The following is a 27,863-nucleotide window of genomic DNA, read 5'->3' as shown; positions in this document are numbered from 1 at the left end:
TCTAGTTTCTCCCTCCTCCCTCTAGCCTTAAGCAAAGCAGGCTGAGTTCAGCCAAGAACTGGCGATGAATCACTGGTTCCTGCCCCATCACTTCCTCCTCACTGGTTTCCCGTCAAGATGTTGGGATTCCGGCTCTTCCTGGTACGCAGTTGTCAAGTTTTGCAGACTGCGGCATTTCGGAACTGTTGTTTTGCCGCCTCTCCACAAGGACTCCCTTCGCGGGCGATCGTAAACTTTCAGGTGTCCCCAACCCTGATAGCATTTCCGGCTAGGGATGGGAACATCTCAATATTGGCCTCTCCTTTTCTCAGTTCTACTCATTCAGCTTGCTTCCTTCCCCTGATCCTGTTCTCATTATTGCAAAATTGGCCCAGAATACACATTTTTGCAAGCACTTCTCATTCACTCTCTCTATCTGTGGTTTTTTTGGATGCCGTTTTCACTAAGAGACACAGAACACGCACACTGCACCCTTAGAACATGCATTTTCATTCACATTACTTGGCTGTGAAAACACACTGGAAAATTAGGAGAAAGTGCAAATTTCAAGAGACAGCGGTGTTTCGATGCAGGCAAAGTCTGAAGAGGTGTGAATTTAGCAAGTACAGTGGTACCTCGGGTTACAGACGCTCCAGGTTACAGATGCTTCAGGTTACAGACTCCGCTAACCCAGAAATAGTACCTCGGGTTGAGAACTTTGCTTCAGGATGAGAACAGAAATCGCGCGGCAGCGGGAAGCCCCACTAGCTAAGGTGGTACCTCAGATTAAGAACAGTTTCAGGTCAAGAACGGACTCCGTTCTGAGGTACCACTGTATGCCTTTTAAAAGTGAGGCAGATTTCTGTCCCGTCCTGACTTCCAGCCCAGGCACTGGGAACCAGAGCCACAAAAATATGCACACCTGTGCTTGCTAACGTTCTCTGATACTGAACACACCAAGTACTGTCCAAGAGGGATGCAGACCCTCTTCCAAAACCAGTAAGAATATTTGCTCTGAAAATGGGGCTATACAGTGTGTGTGGGGGCAGCAGCCCAGTTTGCAACCCTTCTAAAAATATTATTCTCTCTCTGGTTCTTGCTTGAAATGCCCCAAGCCATCCCAGGGACTAGTGAGTCCCTGCCTATTTGAACTTCAGCACTGCTGTGGTAACAATTGCATTGAGACCTCCTTTTGTGCTCACACCCCTCTCCGCCTGCATTCCTGAGATCCTTATCGGCCTCAGCTGACCTCCCCCAGGAATGTTGCGCATTGAGGCTGGACTGAATAGCAGGCCACTAAGCCCTGGGGTATCGGAGGGTCCTCTACCCACCAGCCCGGCCTGCTGTACAATCTGGATCGCTGATTTTTCGACCTGGGCTTATTACAGGTTTAAGAATATAAGAACGTGAGACAAGCTGGGAACAGGTGGCTCCCGGGTGAATTAGGAAGTTTAAGATCCTCATAGCTTTTGGAGCATATGTACTCCATATGGAGCATAGGGAGTTTCCACTGAAATGAGGCTGTTTTAATGTTGTATTTTAATCTTGTTTTTTAAACTGTATTTCAATCAATTGTTTTTATATTTGTTGTTAGCTGTCCTGAGCCCGGTCTTGGCTAGGGAGGGCGGGGTATAAATATTTTTTTAAATATTATTATTATTATTATTATTATTACTCAGGCACTGCACAACACATAATAATACTACCCCAAAATATCCCATCCATCTGGCTGGGTTTCCCCAGCCACTCTGGGCGGCTCCCGACAGAATATTAAAAACACGATAAAACATCAAACATTAAAAGCTTCCCTAAAGAGGGGTGCCTTCAGGTGTCTTCTAAAAGTCAGGCAGTTGTTTATTTCCTTGACATCTGATGGGAGGGCGTTTCTCAGGGAGGGTGCCACCACCAAGAAGGCCCTCTGCCTGGTTCCCTGTAACCTCACTTCTCACAGGGAGGGAACCGCCAGAAGGCCCTCGGAGCTGGACCTCAGTGTCTGGGGTGAATGATGGGGGTGGAGATGCTCCTTCAGGTGTACTGGGCCAAGGCCGTTTAGGGCTTTAAAGGTCAGCACCAACACTTTGAATTGTGCTCGGAAACGAATATGGACATTTGCACAGAATGAATATGAATATGAATGTGGACGTAGAAAACACAGGCAAGAGTTAAGTCACGCTAGAAGTACAGTGGTACCTCTGGTTGCGAACAGGATCCGTTCTGGAACCCTGTTCGCAACATGAGCAGAACGCAACCCGTGTCTGTGCATGTGCTGGTTGCAATTCGCCGCTTCTGCGCATGACATCATTTTGAGCATTTGCACATGCGCGAGCGGCGAAACCCAGTAGTAACCCGTTCCGTTACTTCCGGGTCGCTGTGGGATGTATCCTGAAGGAACATAACCTGAACCAAACGTAACAAGAGGTATGACTGTATGGGTTGAAAACAGGCTTAGCAGAACCATCAAGGCCCAAATAAAAACAGATCCAGGGGCTGCGTCAATCAGCTGTTGCTAAAAACATTAGAAGAGATTGCTGGATCCGGCCAATGGCCCATCCAGCCTCGCAATCCTGTTCTAACGGTGGGCAAACAGAGACCTGTGGAAGCAGGTCCTCAGCGCAAGAGCAACTGTCCTTTCCTGCGGCTTCCAGCAATTCAAGCATTGCTGCCTCCAGCTGTGAAGGCAAAAAACATCGGCTTCCTGGCTGGTAGCCATCGAGAGCAGTCTCCTCTGTGAGTTTGTCTAATCCTCTTTTTAAAGCCATCTAGGCTGGCAGCCATCCCTGCCTCGCATGAGAGCAGGTTTCACAGTTTAACAAAACGCTTAAACAAGCTGTGTGGTCATCACGGCCTCTTGTGGTTTCTCGACAAGGCGAATGACGGTCATAATTTTCAGGCAAAATTGCTTCAACGCCCAGTTGCCAGCTTTCCTCCACAACACAGAGCCACATGGAAAAACGCAGGCATGCTCAACGCATGAGGGAGGGCAATTGCCCTGCAATGCTCTCCCCTCCTCTTGCCCCGAATCCTTGGCAACGCACGGCGGTTCCTTGCAGGATACGTGCGTGTTTGGGGTGACCCAATGTAAAAATCCTGAGGATCCATGGGCTTTTACTTTCCCCCTCCCAGGCAGCCTCCTTTATCTCTAGCGTCCCTTATCTCTCTCCTGATCCCACTGATCAGCTGCTTCCTTTCAACACTCCCTTCCCTCTTGTTTGCCTTAGTGTCTTTTCCTTAGCTGGAGCAGTTTTCTGCTCCTCCTTTTCTTCTAATTTCTCTCCTCATTCCTTTAGTCTTCCTGTCTCCTCTCCTTGCAAGTTCGCTGTCTTTACCTCCCCGCTCCCAGGCAGCCTCCTAGCCTCCTTTATCGCTAGCCTCCCTTATCTCCCTCCCGATCGCTTGCCGATCAGCGGCTTCCTTTCAACACCCCCTTCCCTCTTTCAAAAAACAAACAAACCATGATCTGCTTTTCACCCCTGGGCAATTCGGCTCCAGGGACCGCACATTCGCTCCACAAGACGCACAGACATTTCCCCTTACTTTTTAGGAAGAAAAAAGTGCGTCTTATGGAGCAAAAAATATGGTAAGTTCAAATCCAAATCCTGCCACCATTTCACATTTGTGCAAAACTTTATATTCCGACATGCCGGTGTGTTGCCAATTGATTCTCATACAAGGTTCCATGTTTGCCAGAGAGCTGCAACGCTGCCCGCAGCGCGGGAGGGTTTGGCGCAGGTGTGTCTGCCCTGCAAGAGAATAGACAGTAAAAGCAATAAGCAGCGTTACCCGGGCATGCAGTCCCCGCACAAGGTGTCCGCAACGGCTGTTCCAGGGCTGGCATGAACCCTCCTTTTGGCTTCGCAGTGGGTATGCAGCGTGCAGAATTCCAGCCCGTAGCTGGGAGAGAAGGTTCCCGCAGAACAAGCCTTGCAAATCATCCCCAGTCCTTTCCCATAGCCACATGTCTAGGGTGGGAAATCAAAGAAAAAGCAGAGTTAAGATGCCACAAGCTCAACCAGGCAGGGATGTGTGTAGTTCCTTATACCTCACTTCCCTTCCAGCTGTTGGACTGAAGTCCGCCGCTGGGATGTGGCGGAATCTTCATGAAAATCCCGACACTCGTGGGATGGGCGAGAGGGTTCCCTATTAAAAGGCTGGATTCTGGGCTGGAACGTTGCAAATATAATAGTGATAATAATAATACTAAAATAATAATAATAAAGTTGTGCTCCCTTTAAAAATTTGGTCTGGCTGAAAAGTAAGGTGAGATACATACTAGATTTGGGGAGGGGGCTAGATAGCTTGGCTAGTTTCTGATCCATTCTGATAGAATAAAATAATAATAATAATAATAATAATAATAATAATAATAATAATAATAATGATAATAATAATAATAATAATAAAAATTATACCCCGCCTTCCCCGGCCAGAGCCAGGCTCAAGGCAGCTAACAACAATAAAATCACAGTAAAAACATAATGTTGGGGGGAACAATTTGAAATACAAGTTAAAATACAATTTAAAATGCAGCCTCATTTTAAAAGTAGCCCATAGATCAAAACCATAAGCGGGGGGAAACATAAGGGTCAGACTGAGTCCAAACTAAAGGCCAGGCGGAACAGCTCTGTCTTGCAGGCTCTGCAGAAAGATGTCAAGTCCCCCAGGGCCCTGGTCTCTTGTGACAGAGCGTTCCACCAAGTCGGGGCCAGTACTGAAAAGGCCCTGGCCCTGGTTGAGACCCATCTAACCATTGAGACTTGGGACCTCCAAAGTGTTGTCTTTTGTGGACCCTTAAGGTCCTCCGCGGGGCATACCAGGAGAGGCGGTTCCGTATGTACGTGGGTCCTAGGCCGCATAGGGCTTTAAAGGTTAAGATGCCACAAGCTCAACCAGTTAGGGGGTGCAGTTCCTTCTACCTCATTTCCCTTCCAGCTGTTGGACTGACATCCGCCGCTGGGATGTGGCGGAATCTGCACAAAAATCACAACACTCGCGAGGTGGGCGAGAGGGTAGCCTTTTAAAAGGCTGGATTCTGGGCTTGAACGTTGCAAATAGTGAATGAAATGCACAAGATTCCTCCCAGCTGAAGTTGGATGTGCTTTTTTTTGCTACCGGCCTTCGTAGTGGGAAATGGGATTTGGGACGGAGAAGCAGGAAATCAGATTGTGGCAAAAAAGAGAGAAGAAGCTGTTGAGCATCAGCTCTGTATAGTCTAAAGGTCTAGACTCTAAAGCAGGGTGGATAAAAAAAAATATCAATGATTTTTTTAAAAAAATAAATTCAAATAATTGGATTTTTACAATTTTAATCGGATTTTTTTAAAAAAATAATAATCAGATTTTTAAAATAAAATACTTTTGGAGGAAAAATCTTGCTAAAGATAGTTTTCTCTTTAAGTTACATTATAGTCCAGAGGCTATTCATCAGGAAATAAGGATTTGTTTTAAGTTTTTCATGTGTACTAAAACTCAATCTAAGTTTTGTTTTTTAAACATGTTCAACCACATCAGTTAACAAACATGGATACATATGCTATAATGTTATTGTTTTAATTAAATAAATTGTTATTAAGGAAATGATTATTTTTCTCCTTCCAATAAAGCACAGCAGAAAAGTTGCCCAAATATAAACAGTTAACTTATTAAACCTCACAATAATTTCATAATTACCTGTCATGTATTTTTAATAATATAACCAAATCAGTAATTTTTGATACAACTATAAAAACTACTCTGAAAGTTTATTATTCCAAAAATGAAACCTTCCTCTGGTTGTAAATATTAAGATTATACCAGCAAGAATGAGTCTTTCTGTAAAAAAAAATGATTTAAATCCAGTCTTACTGACTAGTGATTTAAGTCGATTTGATTTAAATCAAATCTACCCTGCTCTAAAGGGACTGCAACCATCGGGAAGAAAAATAAGCGGCAGTTAATATAGTAGGCCCGGTTTATAGAAAGGCGCATTGCTCAACGGCTGTCTTGTTTACAGAACACAGCTGCCTGGAGTTAGGAGAAAACAGTGCTAACGCGACGGCAATTTGGAAGTGAACGCTTAAAAAGAACAGCCACAAAAATGTGGCCCAGCATGCTTCGCCTTTTCAGCTTTGCGGAGCTCCCGTTCTGAGAACGACATGCATGCTGCAACATAAAAAACAAAACTAAAAATTGCGAGTGTAAAACCTTCAGGCTGTAGCTTTGTCAGACACATCTAATTGCCCGTGGTTAGGTGAAAGCATAAACAGACAAGAATGCTAGAATACTACAGTTTCTCATTCTGCATCCAAAACCGAAAGAGGAACATTTTCTAAATTAAGCCATTTCCCTCTATGAACCTGGCATTGCTTATTATTATTATTATTATTATTATTATTATGAATGCATATTGAGGCAGCGGCATGTTTTGTGAATGAAAGCTCTTGGCATTAATAAATGTTGATGCTGATTCGGTGCTGAACTGTGCTGCCTGCAGAAATGACGCAAACAATTGCATAATTTAGGGGAAATATAATTCAGCAACCCCTTTGGTTTTGGAAACCCCAGTAGGCTTTGCCACGAGGTTCCCCCGCCTCGCAAGAGCAGCATCAAGTATCTCCAAGAGTAGATTCAGATCCATAGGGACTAGAAACTTTGATTTTAAATGGATGAATGAAAACGAAAGCACCCGTTTAGCACTGATGCAGCTGCGCTGCAGAGGCCAGGCATTCGGAAACATCTCAGGTAGGTTTGCTTACCCTGTCTGGCTCCTCTCCCGGAGGACACCCTTCGCAAGGGAGACAGTAGCCTTTGGAACTCCAGTACTCTTGACTGCCGCATGCCTGTGCCTGATGCCAGAAGAAGGCCTGAAAAAAGCAAAAGGGAGAGAATTTGGCACTCTGATGTCCGCAGTGTTCAGCTCCTGAAGCCAGCCAGAGCCAACTGCGCTACCAGGTTGTCTCCAGGCTGCTGAGGCTGCCGCTGCCACGTTTCCCGGGAACAGATTTGCAAATCTGGGGACATTCCGGGGACGGAATTTGTCTGGGGACAGATTTGCAAATCCAGGGAACCGGGGACACCTGGTAACCTGAACTTAACATATAGAATAAGAGAACAAGAAGAACATACGTTTAGAGAAGATTGGGAAACGTTTATTGAATATATGGGGGGAAATTGTGTACACCTGAAAACGTGGGCAGCATTAAGATAAATGCAACAGCGCACCGTATTTTTCGCTCTATAAGACGCACCTGACCATAAGACGCACCTAAACAAGAAAAACAAGAAAGCAAGAAAGTGCGCACCGATCCCTCTTGCTCTTCTGGCTTCAGCAATAGCTGCGCAGCCTGCATTCGCTCCATAAGACGCACACACATTTCCCCTTACTTTTTAGGAGGGGAAAAGTGCGTCTTATAGAGCGACAAATACGGTAAATAAGTTCTGGTGGATGCAGTAATGGAATACTGAATGGTTTGTTGTTGTTGTTGTTATTGTTGTTTAGTCATGTCTGACTCTTCGTGACCCCCTGGACCAGAGCACGCCAGGCACTCCTGGTCTTCCACTGTCTCCCGCAGTTGGGTCAAACTCATGCTGGTAGCTTCAAGAAGACTGTCCCACCATCTCGTCCTCTGTCGTCCGCTTCTCCTTGTGCCCTCCATCTTTCCCAACATCAGGATCTTTTCCAGGGAGTCTTCTCTTCTCATGAGGTGGCCAAAGTATTGGAGCCTCAGCTTCAGGATCTGTCCTTCCAGTGAGCACTCAGGGCTGATTTCCTTAGGAATGGATCGGTTAGATCTTCTTGCAGTCCATGGGACTCTCAAGAGTCTCCTCCAGCACCATAATTCAAAAGCATCCATTCTTCGGCGATCAGCCTTCTTTATGGTCCAGCTCTCACTTCCATACATCACTACTGGGAAAACCATAGCTTTTACTATACGGACCTTTGTTGGCAAGGTGATGTCTCTACTGAATGGTTTAGTTTGTGTAAAATATGCAGGGATTTATGATATCCAAAATGAACCACGGAAAGAGAAGAAGGGAAGTCACTGACATTTTGAGGTTGTTTAAATGAACGTTCTAAAGTGTAAAACAGAAAATTTAATAAAAATAATACAAACACACAAAAAAAGATGTATCTTGAAATGGAAGCCATTCTGATGGTGTTGAGAGAGAGAATTCACTGCCTCATGAGGGAGCCCGTTTTACAGTTGAACAACTCCTAAAAGGCACACCATGACCTCCTGAAAGACTGAGAAGCTCCAGAGTCGGTCTTGCATGCAATGAAGTCGCCAGAAGTCGACAACTGCTGTGGTTGTGTGTTTTTATAAGTCTCTGCTGCAAGCAGATGGAAGAAAGGTGATGCCAAATGACTGCGATTTTTCTTTCCCTTACAAAGCTGGATTTTGCTTCCTGAAAAGATGGACTAGATGCCTTCTCTCCCAAGTCCCCAATTCCATACACATCCAGACTGGTAGGTTTTTGTCCACACTGTAACCAGGATTGTGTCCCGCATGGTAAAGGTAAAGGGACCCCTGACCATTAGGTCCAGTCGCGGACGACTCTGGGGTTGCGGCGCTCATCTCACTTTCCTGGCTGAGGGAGCCAGCGTACAGCTTCCGGGTCATGTGGCCAGCATGACTAAGCTGCTTCTGGTGAACCAGAGCAGCGCACGGAAACGCCGTTTACCTTCCCGCCGGAGCAGTACCTGTTTATCTACTTGCACTTTGATGTGCTTTCAAACTGCTAGGTTGGCAGGAGCAGGGACCGAGCAACGGGAGCTCACCCCATCGCAGGGATTCGAACTGCCAACCTTCTGATCGGCAAGACCTAGGCTCTGTGGATTAACCCACAGCACCACCCGCGTCCTGCATGGTACCCGAGGGCAACTGCACCCATCTTTCATTTGACAAGAGGCACGGGGAAAGTTCAAGGCAGGGAAACTTACAAAAAGGAAGAATTGGGAGCAGATGCTACAGAGCCAGATAACCGATGCCAGAACCTTTGGTTGCAATAAAAATATAAAATTACAGCATAATTAAAAACAAAACCAGCCCATAAAGCAAACCGCAGCGAAAGAAATACCACAGCATGCCGGGAAATAGAGAATGAGCTCAGGGAGACTTTGTACGAACTGCTTGCTCAAGAAAGGATCTCTCCACACTGAGTACAGTGAAACTATGGAATTTGTTCGCAGGGATTAGACCGATTCAGGGAGGAATATGAGATGCCCCATCTGCATTGGCATTCCGCCGGCTCTTAAAGATGCATCTGTTTAAGGCAATCGGTCCCCTGATCTTCTGACCTGAACTTCCTGAGCTAGCTGTTTTCACTGCTGTGTTTAATTCTTATCCTCTTCTAATGACTCGTCTCCACTGCACAATTTAATGACGGAGGATTTCAACGTATGGATAGAATTGTTTTATTGTGCATTTTAATTACGTTGGGTACATTTCTAAAATTGGTTTTACAGCTCTTACTATCAGGAAGCTTTTCCTGATGTTTAGTCGGAATCTCCTTTCTTGTAACACTCAAAGCCATGGGTTCGAGTCCTACCCTCCAGAACAGGAGGCAAAGTAAGAATTATAGAAGTAGATGAATTACTACTAAGGCTATCAATGGCTGCTACCATCACTGTTGGGTGCAGTAAGGCTCCAGATAATAGTTTCTGGGAACCACAAGTGATTTTCTTGGCCCACAGCCAAGGACCATAGCAAGCATGAATCTGGGAACTGGAGCATCATCAATGATCTCCTCAAATTGCAGCTTCGCAGATCACGAAAGTAAACTTTTCATCCCTCTGACTCAGTAAAAAAAACACAACACCACGAAACCAAAACAAAACCCAGAAATGCAGCAGTGGCACAAAAGACAGACGCCCATTCAGCTGACTTTTCCAGGTTTCGTGGACGCAACCTCTGAAGTATTTGGAGGAGGAGAAGGTGGCAATCGGGGGTTGCCTTGCATGGGGTTGGACTAGATGACCCTTGGGTCCCTTTAACTCTACAACTCCTGCTTTGAAGACGCTCGGGCTCAGGACGAAAGGGAGAAACATGCTAAGAGGAAGGCACACTTGGCAAACCTCTACCATGATCAACTCCCGCCCAGAAACCTATGTCCCCACTGTGGAAGGACGTGTGGACCCAGAATTGGCCTCCACAGTCACTTAAGGACTCACTGCTAAAACCGTGTTCATGGAAGACAATCTTACTCGGCCACAAGGAATCGCCAAAGAAGAAGAAGTATGAGTCGCAGCTCTGTGCTAGCCTCCTTTCCAGATAGGGGGACAGGATGATACCTTTGGCAAAAGCTGTTCTCCAACTGGAGCGCTCGCAGGCCAGTGTTTCCCAGTTGTCGGTGTTTATACTGCATTTTTTGAGAGAGTCTTTAAACCTCTGTTGTTGACCACCAGCATTACGCTTTCCATTTTTAAGTTCGGAATAGCGTAGTTGCTTTGGGAGACGATCATCAGGCATCCACACAACATGACCAGTCCAGCGAAGTTGATGTTGAAGAATCATTGCTTTGCCACTGTTGATCTTTGCTTCTTCCAATATACAGAACAGTGATTCATACAGAGAGGCATTAGCCACCCTCCTCTGGCACAGCACAAACTCCAGTTGCATCTCTGCTTCAGGGGTGATTAAATGCTCCACCACTCATACCCAAAACAAAAAAAATTCCTTCCAGTAGCACCTTAAAGACCAACTAAGTTAGTTCTTGGTATGAGCTTTGGTGTGCATGCACACTTCTTCAGATACACAGATATCTTCAGATACTTCAGATATCTGAAGAAGTGTACATGCACACGAAAGCTCATACCAAGAACTAAGTTGGTCTTTAAGGTGCTACTGGAAGGAATTTTTTTTGTTTTGACTATGGCAGACCAACACGGCTACCTATCTGTAACTCATACCCAAGACAGAGAAGGGGACCATTACCTGTCCTAAGGAAAGAGTCGAGGTCCAGAAATGCATTGACTTGGACCCCCCTCTGTAGACAAACACTTTGTCCTTCCAGGAGCTTCTCATGATTAATATTTGGAAGATTTATTGTAGCACCAGCAGTTCCTTCCTGACCTGTAAATGTTCTTTGGCAGAGAGTTTGGGCACGACAGGTCCAGATGGCAACCTTGAGGGAACCCAGGAGGACCCAACAGACGAGTCTCTTTGAAGCCATCGATGTCTTTGCACTTAAACCCCACTTGGGATTGGCCAGCTGGGCTTTGCTCTCGCCCTCTTTCCCAAAATAGACTCCTGACTGAGGCGGGGGGCGGGCAGGCCGTGTACGGGACCCCAGCCAACAAGGGGAAGTTTTCCAAGGGAAGGAAACAAAATGGGCAGGTCTGAACTGCAACCCACATTGCCACATGTTCTAAAATGCTGCCTGGGCAGTCATTATGCCAGGGGGCTGCTCTGTCATCTTAAACTGGCGGTGAGTCAGTTCTTGCCAGCGCAGGCAGACTTCTAAGAGCTCTGAGAAACTCAGCAATCAGGAGAAGGGAGGTGGCCAAGATCGTCTGAATATCTGCAGAATGCGGGGGCCTTTAAGACCATCTACAGTGGTGCCTCGCTAGACGAAAAGAATTCGTTCCGCGATTCTCTTCGTCTAGCGATTTTTTCGTCTTGCGAAGCAAGCCCATTGACAGCTTAGCGGATTAGCGCTACAGCTGTCAAGCGGCTTCCAGCGATCAGCTGTTAAGCGGCTTATCAGCGGAACAGCTGATAAGCGGCTTAGCGGCTTAAGAAAAGGGCGAAAAAAGCGAAAAAAGGGATGGGGATACAAGATTTTTTTCGTCTTGCGAAGCAACCCCATAGGGGAATTCGTTTTGCGAAGCGCCTCCAAAACGGAAAGCCCTTTCGTCTAGCAGGTTTTTCGTCTTGCGAGGTGTTCGTCTTGCGGGGCACCACTGTAGTTCTCTCGCTTGGACTACTGCAATGCGCTCTGTGTGGGGCTACCTTAGAAGGTGACCCGGAAACTGCAACTAATCCAGACTGTCCTTGATCAATAATAATAATAATAATATATTATACTCCGCCCACCTGGCTGGGCTTCCCCAGCCACTCTGAGCGGCTTCCAACAAAATATTAAAATACAGTAATGCATCAAACATTAAAAGCTTCCCTAAACAGGGCTGCCTTCAGATGTGTTCTAAAAGTCAGATAGTTGTTTTTCTCTTTGACATCTGGTGGGAGGGCGTTCCACAGGGCGGGTGCCACCACTGAGAAGGCCCTCTGCCTGGTTCCCTGTAACTTGGCTTCTCGCAGGGAGGGAACCGCCAGAAGGCCCTTGGAGCTGGACCTCTGTGTCCAGGCTGAACGATGGGGGTGGAGACGCTCCTTCAGGTCTTTAAAGACCTGTTTCGGGCTTTAAAGGTCAACACTAACACTTTGAATTGTGCTCGGAAACGTACTGGGAGCCAATGTAGGTCTTTCAACAGTAAAGAGCCAGTAATATGCCTTGCTTGGCTGATGTGGATTTTATCCACAGGCAGGGAATCTTTGATTCCCTCCTCCCTCTGCCAATAGACCATCACATCCTCAGGTTTACTACCAATCTGGGTAAAGAAAGGGAAATATTTGCAAAGCAGTGGAGGCTGAGATTGCCGGTGGAAACGCTGTTGGGACCACTTTTCCCACACGGCGCGAGAGGCAACAAAGTCAAGTCATGCAGGAAAAATCACACTTACCATCAGGAGGCTGAGGGCTGGGGAGAACATCAGGGTCCTCTTCATCTTGAGGGGTTCAGTTTCAAAGCAGCCGCAAAACGAAGCTGTCGGGGGGCAGAGAACAGAGAGTTTACTGACGGAGGCCCAGCCTTTTATACTCTCCTCCGAACAGGCTGTGGTCCCAGCTCACTTGAATGAGCTGTGTTTACCTCCATCCCCCATACAGCTCTGTTTACCCCTGCAAATTACAGTCAATTGCACAGGAAACTTATCAGCTGTGATTTAAACTAAAGAGAAGGAAACGGGAAATGTACAGGCTTCCTCCAGCAGTGGGAGTCAAAAACGCTTCCCCTCTTCGGTTTATTTATGTGGGTTCAGGTGCTTTTGAAGTCATTCAATGCCTCAGAGCCTTCCAGTTCTGAAGGAAAGCTTCTCTGCCAAAATGCCGATTGCAAGAGAAGAGCTGTGGAGGATCAGACCGAAAAAACCCGACGGGTCCAACATCCTGTTTCTCACAGGGGTTAACCAGATGTCTATGGGGTAGCCTGCAATCAGGACTTAGGTGCAACAACCCACACTTGGGATGCCCAGCCGCTGGCATTCAAGGGAATAAAGGTCCAGTCGTGGCTGGCTCTGGGATTGCGGCGCTCATCTCGCTTTATTGGCTGAGGGAGCCGGCGTACAGCTTCCGGGTCGTGTGGCCAGCATGACTAAGCCACTTCTGGTGAACCAGAGCAGCACACGGAAACGCTCTTTACCTTCCTGCCGGAGCGGTACCTATTTATCTACTTGCACTCTGATGTGCTTTCCAACTGCTAGGTTGGCAGGAGCAGGGACTGAGCAACGGGAGCTCACCCCGCCGCGGGGATTCGAACCACCGACCTTCTGATCGGCAAGTCCTAAGCTCTGTGGTTTAACCCACAGCGCCACCCGCACCCCAGTATTGAAAGGAATACTGCCTGAAATATTGGGAGGTACTGCAAGACCATCGTAGCCCAGTCCTCAACGAGGCTTCCGGACTGCTGCTGCTGCTTTCAAGTGGGATTTGTCAAGTTGCACATTCAAGTTGTGCAATGGTTCTTGGGAGAGGGCTTGCATTCCCCCCCCAAAAGGTCAGACATGTTTTTAGATCAGGAAAGTAACAGAGAACTGCACCGGAAAGCACGGGATTAACGCTTTTGTTGTCACATCATCTAACCTCTCTGCAAACATCATCTAATCTCTGTGCAAGCAAATTGAGTGCTCCATAGATGGGGTCTCTGGAAGCAGCCTTTGTCCAAGCCAGGTGTGTAGGACCTTGTTTTCTCCAAATGTGGCTGAAATACAATCTCCATCGCCCCTGGCCATTGGCCATACTTGCTGGGGCTGCTGGGAGTTGTAGTTCGGCAGCATCTGGAGAACCAAAGTGTTGGGACCCAATCCTTTGATAAAGCCATCCAAGCTGGTGACCCGAATAATAATAATAATAATAATAATAATAATAATAATAATAATAATAATAATAATTTTATTATCTATACCCTGCCCATCTGTCTTGGTTTCCCCAGCCACTCTGGGTGGCTCCCAACAGAATATTAAAAACACGATAAAACTTCAACCATTAAAAACTTCCCTAAACAGGGCTGCCTTCAGATGTCTTCTAAAAGTCAGATACAGTGGTACCTCGGGTTACATACGCTTCATATTACAGACGCTTCAGGTTACAGACATAGTACCTCGGGTTAAGAACTTTGCTTCAGGATGAGAAGAGAAATCGTGTGGCAGCAGTGGGAGGCCCCATTAGCTAAAGTGGTGCTTCAGGTTAAGAAGAGTTTCAGCTTAAGAATGGACCTCCAGAACGAATTAAATTCTCAACCTGAGGTACCACTGTAGTTGTTTATTTCCCTGTCGTCTGATGGGAAGGCGTTCCACAGGGCGGGTGCCACTACCAAGAAGGCCCTCTGCGTGGTTCCCTGTAACCTCACTTTTCGCAGTGAAGGAACCGCCAGAAGGCCCTCGGCGCTGGACCCCCGTGTCTGGGCTGAATGACGAGGGTGGAGACGCTCCTTCAGGTCTACTGGACCGAGGCCGTTTAGGGCTTTCAAGGTCAGCACCAACACTTTGAATTGTGCTCAGAAACGTACTGGGAGCCAATGCCGGTCTTTCAGGACCACCATCGCATCTTGAGGACCAAATCCCCAAATTCTACCCTGTGCTGCATGAACCAGTTTTTCCTTTGGTGGGTCCTGAATCTTCCAACATCTATGCTTGCTGGATGACCCCACTGAGTTTTATGAGAGAGGGAGGAAAATCATAGAATCAGAGTTGGAAGTGACCCCAGTGGTCATCTAGTCCAACCCCCGGAAATGCAGGAATCTCAGCTAAAGAATCCATGACCAACGGCCATCCAACCTCTGCTTAAAAACTTCCAAGGAAGGAGAGTCTACAACCACCCAAGGGAGACCATTCCTCTCATCCTCAAGGCTGCAGAAATGAGCTTCAATGCCCTGGGGAAAATTGGATGGTTAAGGTTTGCATTTGATTTCGCTAGTATGGCCTTGGTGCTTTGCAGTCCCCGGCCTTCCCCTACAGAGTAGCAGAAAATCCTGCTTAAGGCAAACGCATGCAAACCTGTCTAATTTGCACTTCCTCCACGGATCACAGACGGCAGCTTTTTCCTGGTGCAAATGCGCAAAACGACTGGTGTGAACATCCGAAGGGCGCCAAGCTGGCAAAAAACATATCTCCAAGTTTCTAAAAGCAAGGCTGAAAGTAGGACTTAGCAAGTCTCAAAGGGTTGACGGATCCTCTCTGGGGAACAGCGAGTTCCCATTATAGCGCCACTGGCAGGCTCTCCAGTCTCCTCAAGACAGCCAAAGCTCCCTAAAGTCACCTCCAAAATAATTGCACACGAAGCTCTCGGAAACCGTCCGCCGGTGCCGCGCCTGAAAAGAACTTTGCGCCATTAAAAGCGACCTCGGCCAACCCAGCGGCTGTGAAGAACGATCCGCGGGAGGATAATTGGGCCGAAAGGAGCCCACAATGAAATGACCGCGCATTCATTTAATTTGATCGATTGGCTCCCCCGGAGGAACAGCCTTCCCCTTCACATCTGGCACACTTTGAGCTCACCCACAGAAGGCTCGGGATGCCAGGTGGTCCTGGCACCGCCTGGAGTTGCAGCCTGGGAACAGGGCCAGGAGCCGAGGTCGGGAGCTGGGGCCGGCTTGGCTGTTAGACAGACTGAACGCTTGTCCCAAGTGCCGGCTACTGGACACACTTCAGGCAGCAGGACTGCCAAGGATGGTGTCAAACGGCTCGAGTGTCGTGTTGTGAGGTTACAGCTTGTACCGAGGATAGAACATAGGTTTGTCTGGAGTAGGGAAGGTACATACCCTCCAACATTTCTCTGATGAAAATAGGCATTTTCGTTTACTGTACTATTATTATTATTATTATTATTATTCCCATCCCATCCGACTGGGTGGCCCCAGCCACTCTGGGCAGCTTCCAACATATATAAAAACATAATAGAACTTTTAAAAACTTCCCTAAACAGGGCTGCCTTCAGAGGTCTTGTAAAGGTTGCATAGTTACTTATCTCCTTGGCTCGGGGGTTGCATAACTCCATACCCTCCAACATATCTCCGATGAAATAATAATAATAATAATAATAATAATAATAATAATAATAATAATAATAATTTATACCCTGTCCATGTGGCTGGGTTTCAAGTGGCAGGGAGTTCCAAAGTATAGATGCTGCTACACTAAGTGGAACGGTGGGAGGTAAACTGGTCCCAAGTTGTTAAGGGATTTGGATACAAATAGTAAAACCCTGAACTTGGCCTGGGAGAAAATCAGCAGCCAGTGCAGATCTCTGATCACAGAGGAGTAGTAGTAATAATTTTATTATTTCTACCCTGCCCATCTGGCTGGGTTTCCACAGCAACTCTGGGTGACTCCCAACAGAATATAAAAAACATGATAAAACATCAAACATTAAAAACTTCCCTAAGCAGGGCTGCCTTCAGGTGTCTTCTAAACGTCAGATAGTTGTTTATTTCTTTGACATCTGAAGGGAGGGTGTTCCACAGGGCAGGCACCACCACCAAGAAGGCCCTCTGCCTGGTTCCCTGTAACCTCACTTCTCGCAGGGAGGGAACCACCAGAAGGCCCTTGGAGCTGGACCTCAGTGTCCGGGCTGAACAATGAGGGTGAAGACGCTCCTTCAGGTATAGGGACATTTAAGGAACAGCGGGACATTCCCAGATAAAATCAGAAACTGGGACCTTTTCTGTATATCCAGGGCCGTCCCTGGAAAATAGAGACACTTGGAGAGTCTGCCATTTTTGCACCTTTCTTGAGTGTTTTTTCACCTGGCTGAAATGGGGTCTTGAGCTCTGCTAATGCCTCTCTCTTGCCTGGCCAGGGAACAGAGAGCAGGGGGTGAGAGGCTGTGTAGAAATGAGTTAGTGGCAGACTCTGGAGTCTCAAATTTCAGCGGCGCCCCATGCGCCACCAAAATCCAGCACCAGCTTGCCTCTCAAATAATAATGGCAACATCCCCCAAGGCTCTGCGTTCAGCACAACCGAACCAATCACGTTTCCCTAAATCTGCTTCTGCTGGATGGCAGCAGTTTGGAAAAAGAGGATACTGAGAGGAGTTATGATGTTGTTATTTAGTCGTGTCCGATTCTTCGTGATCCCCTGGACCAGAGCACGCCAGGCACTCCTGTCTTCCACTGCCTCCCGCAGTTTGGTCAAACTCATGCTGGTAGCTTCGAGAACACTGTCCCACCATCTCATCCTCTGTCTTCCCCTTCTCCTTGTGCCCTCCATCTTTCCCAACATCAGGGTCTTTTCCAGGGAGCCTTCTCTTCTCATGAGGTGGCCAAAGTATTGGAGCCTCATCTTCACGATCTGTCTTTCCAGTGAGTACTCAGGGCTGATTTCCTTAAGAATGGATCGGTTTGATCTTCTTGCAGTCCATGGGACTCTCAAGAGTCTCCTCCAGCACCAGAATTCAAAAGCATCCATTCTTCAGCGATCAGCCTTCTTTATGGTCCAGCTCTCACTTCCATACATCACTACTGGGAAAACCATAGCTTTAACTATACGGACCTTTGTTGGGAAGGTGATGTCTCTGCTTTTTAAGATGCTGTCCAGGTTTGTCATTGCTTTTCTCCCAAGAATCAGGCATCTTTTAATTTCGTGGCTGCTGTCACCAACTGCAGTGATCACAGCAGTCACGAAATAGCTTCAAAGATCCCATGGAAGATGAAGCAAGCTTCGTTTCTCCTACTCTGGAGGGTAGGACTCGAACCCAGGGCTTCAAGTTACAAGAAAGGAGATTGCAACTCATCACCAGGAAGATCTTTCTGGCTGTAAGAGCTGTTCAACAGTGGAACAGACTCCCTTGAGAGGATGTAGACTCCTTCCTTGGAGGTTTTTAAGTAGAGGTTGGGCGGCCAGCTGTCTACAATTCTGTGACCCTATAAGCAATCCTATTCCCCTTGAAGCGGGACGCGTCCTAGTCCTAGGCAAGCTCCTGTCGTCCCCGGGGAAACAGCCCCTTCTGGGTAGCGGTTGCATAACAAACTTAATCCATCTCTGTGTATCTTGCATTAATTTCCTCATCCCTTTTGTCGATCCAGAAGAAACAGAGGCACATCCCTTGAAATTAATTAAGGAGCCAGTAGTCCCACGAGAAAAGCATCTGGAGGTGTTTTGCTGGGGAAGAAAACACGCTTTTTTTCTCAAGGCGATGCTGTAAAGGCACGTGCAGATAGCGGGGGCTTCTTTGAAAGGGCAGGGGGGTCCACTCTGCACTCATTCCAAGGCTGTGCTCATGTCTTGGGCTTAAGAATGCAAGGAGAGCATTGCTGGACCAGGCCCATGGCCCATTGAGTTCTCACTGAGAGCCAGTGTGGTGTAGTGGTTAAGAGCGGTAGTCTCGTAATCTGGGGAACCGGGTTCACGTCTCCGCTCCTCCACATGCAGCTGCTGGGTGAGCTTGGGCCAGTCACACTTCTCTGAAGTCTCTCAGCCCCACTCACCTCACAGAAGTGTTTGTTGTGAGGGAGGAAGGGAAAGGAGAATGTATCCGCTTTGAGACTCCTTAAAGGGAGAGAAAGGCGGGATATCAAATCCAAACTCTTCTTCTTCTTCTTCACAGTGGCCAACCAGATGTCTGTGGGAAATCCCACAAGCAAGGCTGCTCCTTTTATTTGAGATGCTTTCTTTTTGGAATGGTTAAAAAGGTAAAGGGACCCCTGACTGTTAGGTCCAGTCGTGGCCGACTCTGGGGTTGCGGCGCTCATCTCGCTTCATTGGCCGAGGGAGCCGGCGTACAGCTTCCGGGTCATGTGGCCAGCATGACTAAGCCGCTTCTGGCGAACCAGAACAGCGCACAGAAATGCTGTTTACCTTCCCGCCGGAGCGGTACCTATTTATCTACTTGCACTGGTGTGCTTTCGAACTGCTAGGTGGGCAGAAGCAGGGAACGAGCAACGGGAGCTCACCCTGTCGTGAGGATTCGAACCGCCAACCTTCTGATCAGCAAGCCCTAGGCTCTGTGGTTTAACCCACAGTGCCCCCTGCGTCCCATTTGGAATGGTTAATGGCTTCCATTTTTCAAAAGGCCACAAACTACACCTGAAATAACCCCAGGGAATCCACTAGCAGTAAAAAAAGTGGGAAAACATTGTGCTTTTCGAATTTTATCGTGTTGACTTTGCAAACTTGGGAGGGAGAGGCCCCTAGACTTTACATTGCAGTGCCCATAACCTAGGTTTAAGGCACTATTTGGCGAATAGCTTATATATCTGTGCTTCTAACACTGGAGCTAAACAGAAGTGCATTCTCCCCTCCTGTAGTTTCCAGAATTCAGAAAGAGCGTAGCCTCTATCACAGCTAGTAGCAACTGAGACTTATTCCCCATTAATAATAATAATAATAATAATAATTAATATACAGCTCCTATACGCAGAGGTTTCAGGGTGGTTCACAGAAATGATCAACACAAAAACCGCTATATATATATAATCAAAAATAAAAGCAACAATCCAATAAGCCCAAAAGAACTACATTTTAAAAAGGCATAGGATGTCAATAAGATCAACCAAAGGCCTGGTTAAAAAGGTAAGTTTTTGCCAGGTGCCTAAAGGTATATAATGAAGGCGCCAGGTGAATTCCCCTGGGGAGAGATGGGGAGCCACCGCAGAGAAGGCCCTGTTCTTGTGTTGCCACCCTCCGGACCTCTTGAGGAGGAGGCACACAAGGGAGGGCCTCAGAAGATGATCTCAGGGTCCGGGTATGTTCATATGGAAAGAGGCGGTCCTTGAGGTATTGCAGTCCTGAGCCATTTAAGGCTTTATAGGTCAAAACTAGCACTTTGAATTGGGCCTGGAAACTAATCGGTAGCCAGTGCTGTTGGACCAGGATTAATGTAAGATGAGCAGCTGAGCCAGATATGGAAGGAAATTCTTAAGAGAAAATAAATAAATACGGAATTAACTTGGATATGCAGTAGTAAAGATAAAATAGAAGGAACCACAGATAAGGAAGGAAGTGGCTATAAAGAATATATTGGATGCGTTGAAGTTTTACATATGTTTGTTGTAAAAGCGGAAAATGATGAATAAAATCTAAAAATAAAAATTGGAAGGTGAAGCAATTTATGAAGATACTGTTGAGGATCATTACTGCATGACGCTTTGCTGTTAAAACATCAGGGTCCCTTAAATCAACAAACAAACCGTATTCGAAGCCGAAACTCTGGCGCACAAAATAACACTGTCCCATGAGAGCTTGTTACCTTGAAACCAGCAGCTAGCATTTCCCTGCAGAGGTGAAATATAAGGAAATTAGCCCAGCCCCCAGCACAGCAGCCCTGCCAAGGAATCCCAAGAGTCAAAAGGTAGATGCTCAGTTTACAGCCCATGTCCTTAATTAGGCTCCGTCCAACGAAGCTTGGATGCTGAAGCATATTCAGGTGTCAGGATAAAAGCAAAGGCTGCCAACTGTCCTAGCCTACAGGAAGGAAAGGTCACGCTTTACCTGCGTCACAATGGCATCCGGCCAAGGCTGGCGGAAACACCATAATTCCTTCTCCAGAGAGCTAGGTGCAGGGGCCAAGGGAAAGATGGCCTGCTGGCTCGTTTGGAGGGGTAAATTGAGGAGGAAGAGGGATGAATCAAGGGAGACAGTAGTCCTACAGTTGATGAGAACACCACTGTCCCTGCCTTCTGCGCTAGGTGCTGTACGAAACGCTGAAATTGTGCTTTTCCCACTGACAGTTTGCACAAACCAATATCCATCTCCATCGACATTCGGTGTGGAGATGGCACACTGGCTCCACCCACTAGGCACAGCTGCAGCCTTTCTAACCGCCCGCCCCGGCGCTCCCTCGAGGGAGAAGAGCACAGATGGCTCCTTTGTCGCTGATGCAGAAAACGAAGCCGTGTGCACAGGAATGAGTGGGCCGCGTCATTGTTCCTGGGAATTCTCCCACGACAAAGCCCCTTTGTTAGGGGGGAAAGGGACACTCCTCAGAGAGGCTACTGGCAAGCTCCAGAGTAAAAGGACAACAAGCAACAACAAAACTGGCCGGGGGCCAAAATGGATCAAGTACCAGCCTTCCAAGCGAGTGCCAAGGGGATCAGACAGAAAGTGGCCGAACAGAGCCAGTATTTCAGGAGTGGGCTTGAATGGTGCCCTTTAACGCAGGAATCTGTCGAGCGAGTCAGCCGCCACTGGGAAGCTGTTCACAGAATTGTAGAGTTGGCAGGGGACCCCAAAAACCATGCAGTCCAACCCCCTGAAATACGCAGCTAAAGTACCCCATTAGCTGACCACCCAACTTCCAAAGATGGAGAGGCCACAACCTTCCTACTGTCGAACAGCTCTTACCGTCAGAAAGTTATTCTGAATGTTATCTTTTAATGAGGGTGAAAGAGGAGAGCGCAAAATATGGTCTGAAGCTCAACATCAAAAAAAACAAAGATCATGGCCACTGGGCCCATCACCTCCTGGCAAATAGAAGGGGAAGAAATGGAGGCAGTGAGAGATTTCACTTTCTTGGGCTCCATGATCACTGCAGATGGTGACAGCAGTCACAAAATTAAAAGACGCCTGCTTCTTGGGAGAAAAGCAACGACAAACCTAGACAGCATCCTAAAAAGCAGAGATATCACCTTGCCAACAAAGGTCCGTATAGTTAAAGCCATGGTTTTCCCAGTAGTGATGTATGGAAGTGGGAGCTGGACCATAAAGAAGGCTGATTGCCGAAGAATTGATGCTTTTGAATTCTGGTGCTGGAGGAGACTCTTGAGAGTCCCATGGACTGCAACAAGATCAAACCTATCCATTCTTAAGGAAGTCAGCACTGAGTGCTCACTGGAAGGACAGATCCTGAAGCTGAGGCTCCAAGACTTTGGCCACCTCATGAGAAGAGAAGACTCCCTGGAAAAGATCCTGATGTTGGAAAGATGGAGGGCACAAGGAGAAGGGGACAACAGAGGACGAGATGGTTGGACAATGTTCTCGAAGCTACCAGCCTGAGTCTGACCAAACTGCGGGAGGCAGTGGAAGACAGGAGTGCCTGGCGTGCTCTGGTCTATGGGGTCACGAAGAGTTGGACACAACTAAACGACTAAACAACAAATCATATCCTAACTTGAAAATGGAAAGCGTAATGCTGGTGGTCAACAAAAGAGGTTTAAAGACGTTCTCAAAAAATGCAGTATAAACACTGACAGCTGGGAAACACTGGCCTGTGAGTGCTCCAGTTGGAGAACACCCTTTACCAAAGGTGTAATGGGCAACGCCCTCCCATCAGATGTCAAAGAGATAAACAACTATCTGACATTTAGAAGACATCTGAAGGCAGCCCTGTTCAGGGTAGTTTTTAATGTGTGACATTTTAATGTATTTTTAATCTTTGTTGGAAGCTGCCCAGAGTGGCTGGGGAAACCCAGCCAGATGGGCGGGGTAAAAATTAATAATAATAATAATAATAATAATAATAATAATAATAATAATAATAATTCAATCATGGAATCATACAGCTCTTACCATCAGAAAGTTCTTCCTGATGTTTAGTTAGATTCAAGTTACAAGAGAGGATATTCCATCGGTTTGGGTCCTATCCTCTGGAGCAGGAGAAAATAAGGGATCATGGGAGCTGTAGTCCACAACATCTGGAGGGCTACAGCTTTCCCACTCCTCATTTTAACTTGTGTGAGTAACGCACGGCGAAGTCTCAGAAACCAAGCAAGTAATTGAATACAATTTCACATTCCCACTGGGTGGAACCTTTGGGTCTCTGCTTCGAATTTTGCCTTCGAGTATCAGGGGAACCTTTACAGAATAGATTCACAAAAACAGGCACCAGTTTAACGTTTTCCTTCTCCCACCCCTCCAAAGTGGCTCCCTTCAGCTCACATTCCCAAGATTCCTCTGGCAATTCCATGGCTGGCTCCATACTTTTCCAGAGATGGAGAACAGCTGAGAGTGATGAGTCACTGCGGGGGGCGGGGGGGGGGAGAGACAAAAGCGCTGACTCATCAGGCCCGCCCTGCCCCACAGGGGAAAAGTAGGTCAGCTTGATGCAGAAATTTGAGACGTACATGGCTAACATTGCCCCATTTCCTTTTGCTGCCGCACCACAAAAAAGCGCCCTTGCGGCAATAGTCTCTCTCTTCAAAATATTTCAGAGGCTACACCCTACTCTGAATTGAGGAATGCTTTCTCTGGGTTGTCTATCAGTATATTTTGCTTTAGGATTGTAATAAGAATTCTAAGGTCTCAAATGTAAATCAAATGTCCATAAATGTACAAGGCAAACACACACACATGTATATAAACCACATGTCTGAAATAGCACAGGAGCATAGCTGCCAACGTATCCCTTTTAAAAAGGGAAGTTCCCTTATTCCGAATAGGATTCCTCGCAAGAAAAGGGAAAAGCTGACAGTTATGCACAGGAGAACAATCCTGAAGCCATTTTGATTCTCCCAAATTGACCTCAAATATTTCTCTGCTAGGAGGAAGGAAACTAGGAAAGCCGCCCTGTTGTCTTTTGCTTACAAATCCTGTCCTTAAGGGCGTATTTGTGTATGAACAGGGTGAGCCTGTGACCTGGATTCAGGAACTAAAGTATTAATCATCACAAAAGAATGGCCAGGATGGCCAGGTAAAAGCAATCAGTGACCATTATCAGGTATCCTGGCAAACATGATTTCTGCTGTAGACCACCTCCTTCTGTGATGTATGTATGATGTTTTGGGGGGTGGTCTTGGGCTACAGGGTGGGCCATTTCAAAATATATAAGGGTTTGTGCACCATTGTTCTGGGTTCCTCCTCCCTCCTGCGTGTGGTGAGTGGAGACCCTATTGCAACAATTCCTTGAATAAAGATCAGGCTTACTAGCCACTTTGCTTCTCAATATACTCTGGTTAGCCTCTGTCATTTTCTCCTACCAACAGGGAACCCACTTAAGGGCTCTTGGATAAGGAGAAAGGAACAGGTTTTTTTCTTCTACTAGGAAAGAAAGAACAGCTTTGCAAGAAAAACAAGTGTAACAGGGGAAACCTGCGCAGAAAGGGGCCAGCCTCCCCTACCACTGCAACTCCAATGACTCAGGAGACCCCTAAATGCGACTAGCTTGACCCCGAGACGATGAGAATCCTGGGCCATTTCTCCCTATCCTTTCGCGACATCAGGAGCTCTTGCTCAGGGTTGCTAAAACACAGCCAGCCTTCCCTGTGAAACTGTGCATGCTGTTCTCGTAGCAAAGCTTTCTGGCAAAAGCAGAATTAATGGCCCTAAATGGTTGCTAAGGGCATCTCCTGCTGTCTAGATGAGGAATCAGAAGAATTTCGGTGTTTGGATTCGCCAGCAAACCGAAAGGCAAAACTGAGAAAAGAGCTTTTGTATTGTTGTGGTAAAGGTAAAGGGACCCCTGACCATTAGGTCCAGTCACGGACAACTCTGGGGTTGCGGCGCTCATCTCGCTTTACTGGCTGAGGGAGCCGGCGTACAGCTTCCGGGTCATGTGGCCAGCATGACTAAGCCGCTTCTGGCGAACCAGAGCAGCGCACGGAAATGCCATTTTCCTTCCCACCAGAGCGGTACCTATTTATCTACTTGCACAGGCGTGCTTTCGAACTGCTAGGTGGGCAGGAGCTGGGACTGAACAACAGGAGCTCACCCCGTCGCGGGGATTCGAACCGCCAACCTTCTGATCGGCAAGTCCTAGGCTCTGTGGTTTAACCCACAGCGCCACTTGCATCCCCCTATTGTTGTGGTGGATGTGCCAAATTGGCCAGAGCCCCCTCTCAAACTTGAAGTTAGCCCTCCAATTAAGGCTACCACCTGCCCAGAACTGTGATGTCTGAATTTGGCCTAAAGGTCTGAAGTGCCCCCATGGAGATAGCCAGTGGGAGAGGGGTGTTGAAGGGTAATTATTCTTAACTAATAATATTGGATAGGATTGTTTGGGGCAATGATAGAGTCCTGTCAGCAAGTCTCTGACCTGTGACAATTGTTTCGCACATGCAAGCCATCGGTTGGAGTTGAATGAGTTCACGGTCTGCCATCCCTCAACTCTCCTCGTCCCTGGTTCCATAATTCAGCAGTGGCGTAACGTGGAGGGTGCAGGGGGGGCCGGCCGCACCGGGCGCAACATCTGGGGGTTAGGGAAATCCACGGGTTAGGGGGCGCAAATTACTTGCCTTGCCCCGGGTGCTGATAATCCATGCTACGCCACTGTAATTCAGCACAATAAAAGGGGGCTTGCCTCTTTAGCTCACAGCACAAGCTATTTATTGCAATTCTTGCATCCTCTGCACTATGCTAAAAATGTCCAACTGCAACAGTCTCCAAGCAGACAACCGCAGAAATATTTATAGACCACAAAGTCTTCTTTATAAAAAGTACCTGCTCCATGAAACCCTAGGAATGTGCGTGGAGCTGACTTGGTTTAACCCCAGAGTTGCTTAGCATATTCTTCACTTTTATTTTTGCAATGGCAAGTGAGGATTTCAACAAACGAAAGTTGTACTGCTGTACTTCCCGATAACAGAGGCTGTTTGCAAGCAAAAATTTACAACTTTGATACAATAAGGTTGTTGCAGCAATTGATTAGATCTACCTCTGCAGACCCCCCTGCTTCATAGAAATAGGCAACAGGGGGGGAAGAGAAGGTAGACAATCAACCGTAAACCATGGTTTGCTTAATATACATTTGTAACCATGGTACAAACCAAGGTTTTGTGTGATACCTCAACCGGGTTAGAGCATTTTAGCGGTTAGAGTGTTGGTCTAGGACCTGAGAGGTAAAGGTAAAGGGACCCCTGACCATTAGGTCCAGTCGTGGCCAATTCTGGGGTTGCGGCGCTCATCTTGCTTTACTGGCCAAGGGAGCCGGTGTACAGCTTCCGGGTCATGTGGCCAGCATGACTAAGCCGCTTCAGGCAAACCAGAGCAGCGCATGGAAACGCCGTTTACCTTCCCGCCGGAGCGGTACCTATTTATCTACTTGTACTTTGATGTGCTTTTGAACTGCTAGGTTGGCAGGAGCAGGGACCGAGCAACGGGAGCTCACCCCGTTGCAGGGATTCGAACCACCAACCTTCTGATCAGCAAATCCTAGGCTCTGTGGTTTAACCCACAGCGCCACCCGCGTCCCACAGGACCTGAGAGACCATGGTTCAAACCCCCACTCAGCCACGAATGAAGCTCACTGGGTAACCTTTGCTCAGTCAGTGTCTCCCAGACTAACCTACATCTCAGGATCACTGCGAGAGTAAAATGGAGAGGTGTGGGAGGGAAATTATGCATGCCAATTTGTGCTCCTTGCTAGGGATAATAACGAGAGCAGTAATAAACTCTCTGCAGAACAAGTGTTGACAAATGATGTTTGCATCCCTCCAACCAGCCCACACATTTAGGTTGGAAGAGAGGCTATTTTTCTCTCTCGCAAGACGACACATCTGACACAAACAGACAGATAGGCCAGCAGTGATGATATGAGAAGAAATGTGCTTGCCGCCGTTTGCCTGATAATTTAACCTCACATGCCCTTAGAAGCAGAAACAAAACATCGCCACCCAACCCTTCTAACACACTCACCCAGAAATAGTCCTGGTGCTCACCTGACACATAGAAATCAAACAGACAATTACTTCTCCTGGTTTCAGCGAGGAAAATGCTCTCTCCAGCTCAGCTTATCTCTATGTCCAGGAAAATTAATTAGCCGCTGAGTTTTTGTAAGTGCGCCAAGCTACTGTAAAAGCACAGGAGCCAAGCCGATAAAAGGCAGCTGAGCAACAATTAACTTCACGGTTCTAATCCAGAGGTGGGGAACTGCAGGCCCAGGAGCCAAATGTGGCCAGGCCTCTCTATTCAGCTTGCAGGATTCTCCCGACACCCCACCTCCTCCCTCCAAGCTTGCTCTGCCTTCTTCCAGAATGCATTCGACTGGCTGGAGTGGGTCCTTGAATTAAGGTTCATCTACCATCGTGGGTGGAGCTGTGGGTTAAACCACAGAGCCTAGGATTTGCCGATCAGAAGGCTGGCAGTTCGAATCCCCGTGATGGGGTGAGCTCCGGTTGCTTGGTCCCTGCTCCTGCCAACCTAGCAGTTCGAAAGCCCGTCAAAGTGCAAGTAGATAAATAGGTACCGCTCTGGCAAGAAGGTAAACAGCGTTTCCATGCGCTGCTCTTGTTAGACATGCTGGACACATGACCCGGAAGCTGTACGCCGGCTCCCTCGGCCAATAAAGCAAGATGAGCGCCGCAACCCCAGAGTCAGTCACAACTGGACCTAATGGTCAGGGGTCCTTTTACCTTTAGCATCCAGACCTGCTTAGCCTGGTATCATCCCACACTGAAGGATTCCTTCTTGCAAACTGCCACCGGTTCTTGGAAGAGAGCAACACATGTATCTTCAGCTGGGATGTCGTTTTAGGAAGCTTGTGTAGGAAAAATAAAACCTGCTCTCCGAGGGCAGGGGAAAGAGAAAAGTCCCAGACTGTGAAATTGTTTGGCAAGTCTTCCTTAAAGAAAAAGGCACACATGGTAAACACTTTAAGGGACACCTTAAAGCAGTGGTTCTCAACCTGTGGGTCGCCAGATGTTGTTGGACTACAACTCCCATCACCCCTAGCTAGCAAGGCCAGAGCTCAGGGATGATGGGAGTTGTAGTCCAACAACATCTGGGGACCCACAGGTTGAAAACCGCTGCCTTAAAGTATTGGCCATGTT

The 27,863-nt window shown here is 47.3% G+C and overlaps 1 protein-coding gene across 4 annotated transcripts in view; it reads right to left on the bottom strand.

The window, feature by feature from the left end:
• The window catches only part of RELT (RELT TNF receptor), an 89,637-nt gene that overhangs the window by 31,043 nt on the left and 30,731 nt on the right, over positions 1-27,863 (bottom strand). For all 4 annotated transcript variants that reach the window (XM_081909958.1, XM_081909959.1, XM_081909956.1 and 1 more), the window contains 3 exons: positions 12,637-12,719; positions 6,710-6,817; positions 3,760-3,938 (listed from right to left, as the gene is read on the bottom strand). In XM_081909958.1, the coding sequence (XP_081766084.1) occupies positions 3,760-3,938; positions 6,710-6,817; positions 12,637-12,681 (332 nt within the window). In that variant the 5' untranslated portion in view covers positions 12,682-12,719. The remainder of the gene's footprint in view (positions 1-3,759; positions 3,939-6,709; positions 6,818-12,636; positions 12,720-27,863) is intronic.

Source organism: Podarcis melisellensis (assembly GCF_964234715.1).
Source record: "Podarcis melisellensis genome assembly, chromosome: 4".
NCBI lineage: Eukaryota > Metazoa > Chordata > Lepidosauria > Squamata > Lacertidae > Podarcis > Podarcis melisellensis.
This window is presented reverse-complemented; position numbering and strand designations above follow the sequence as displayed.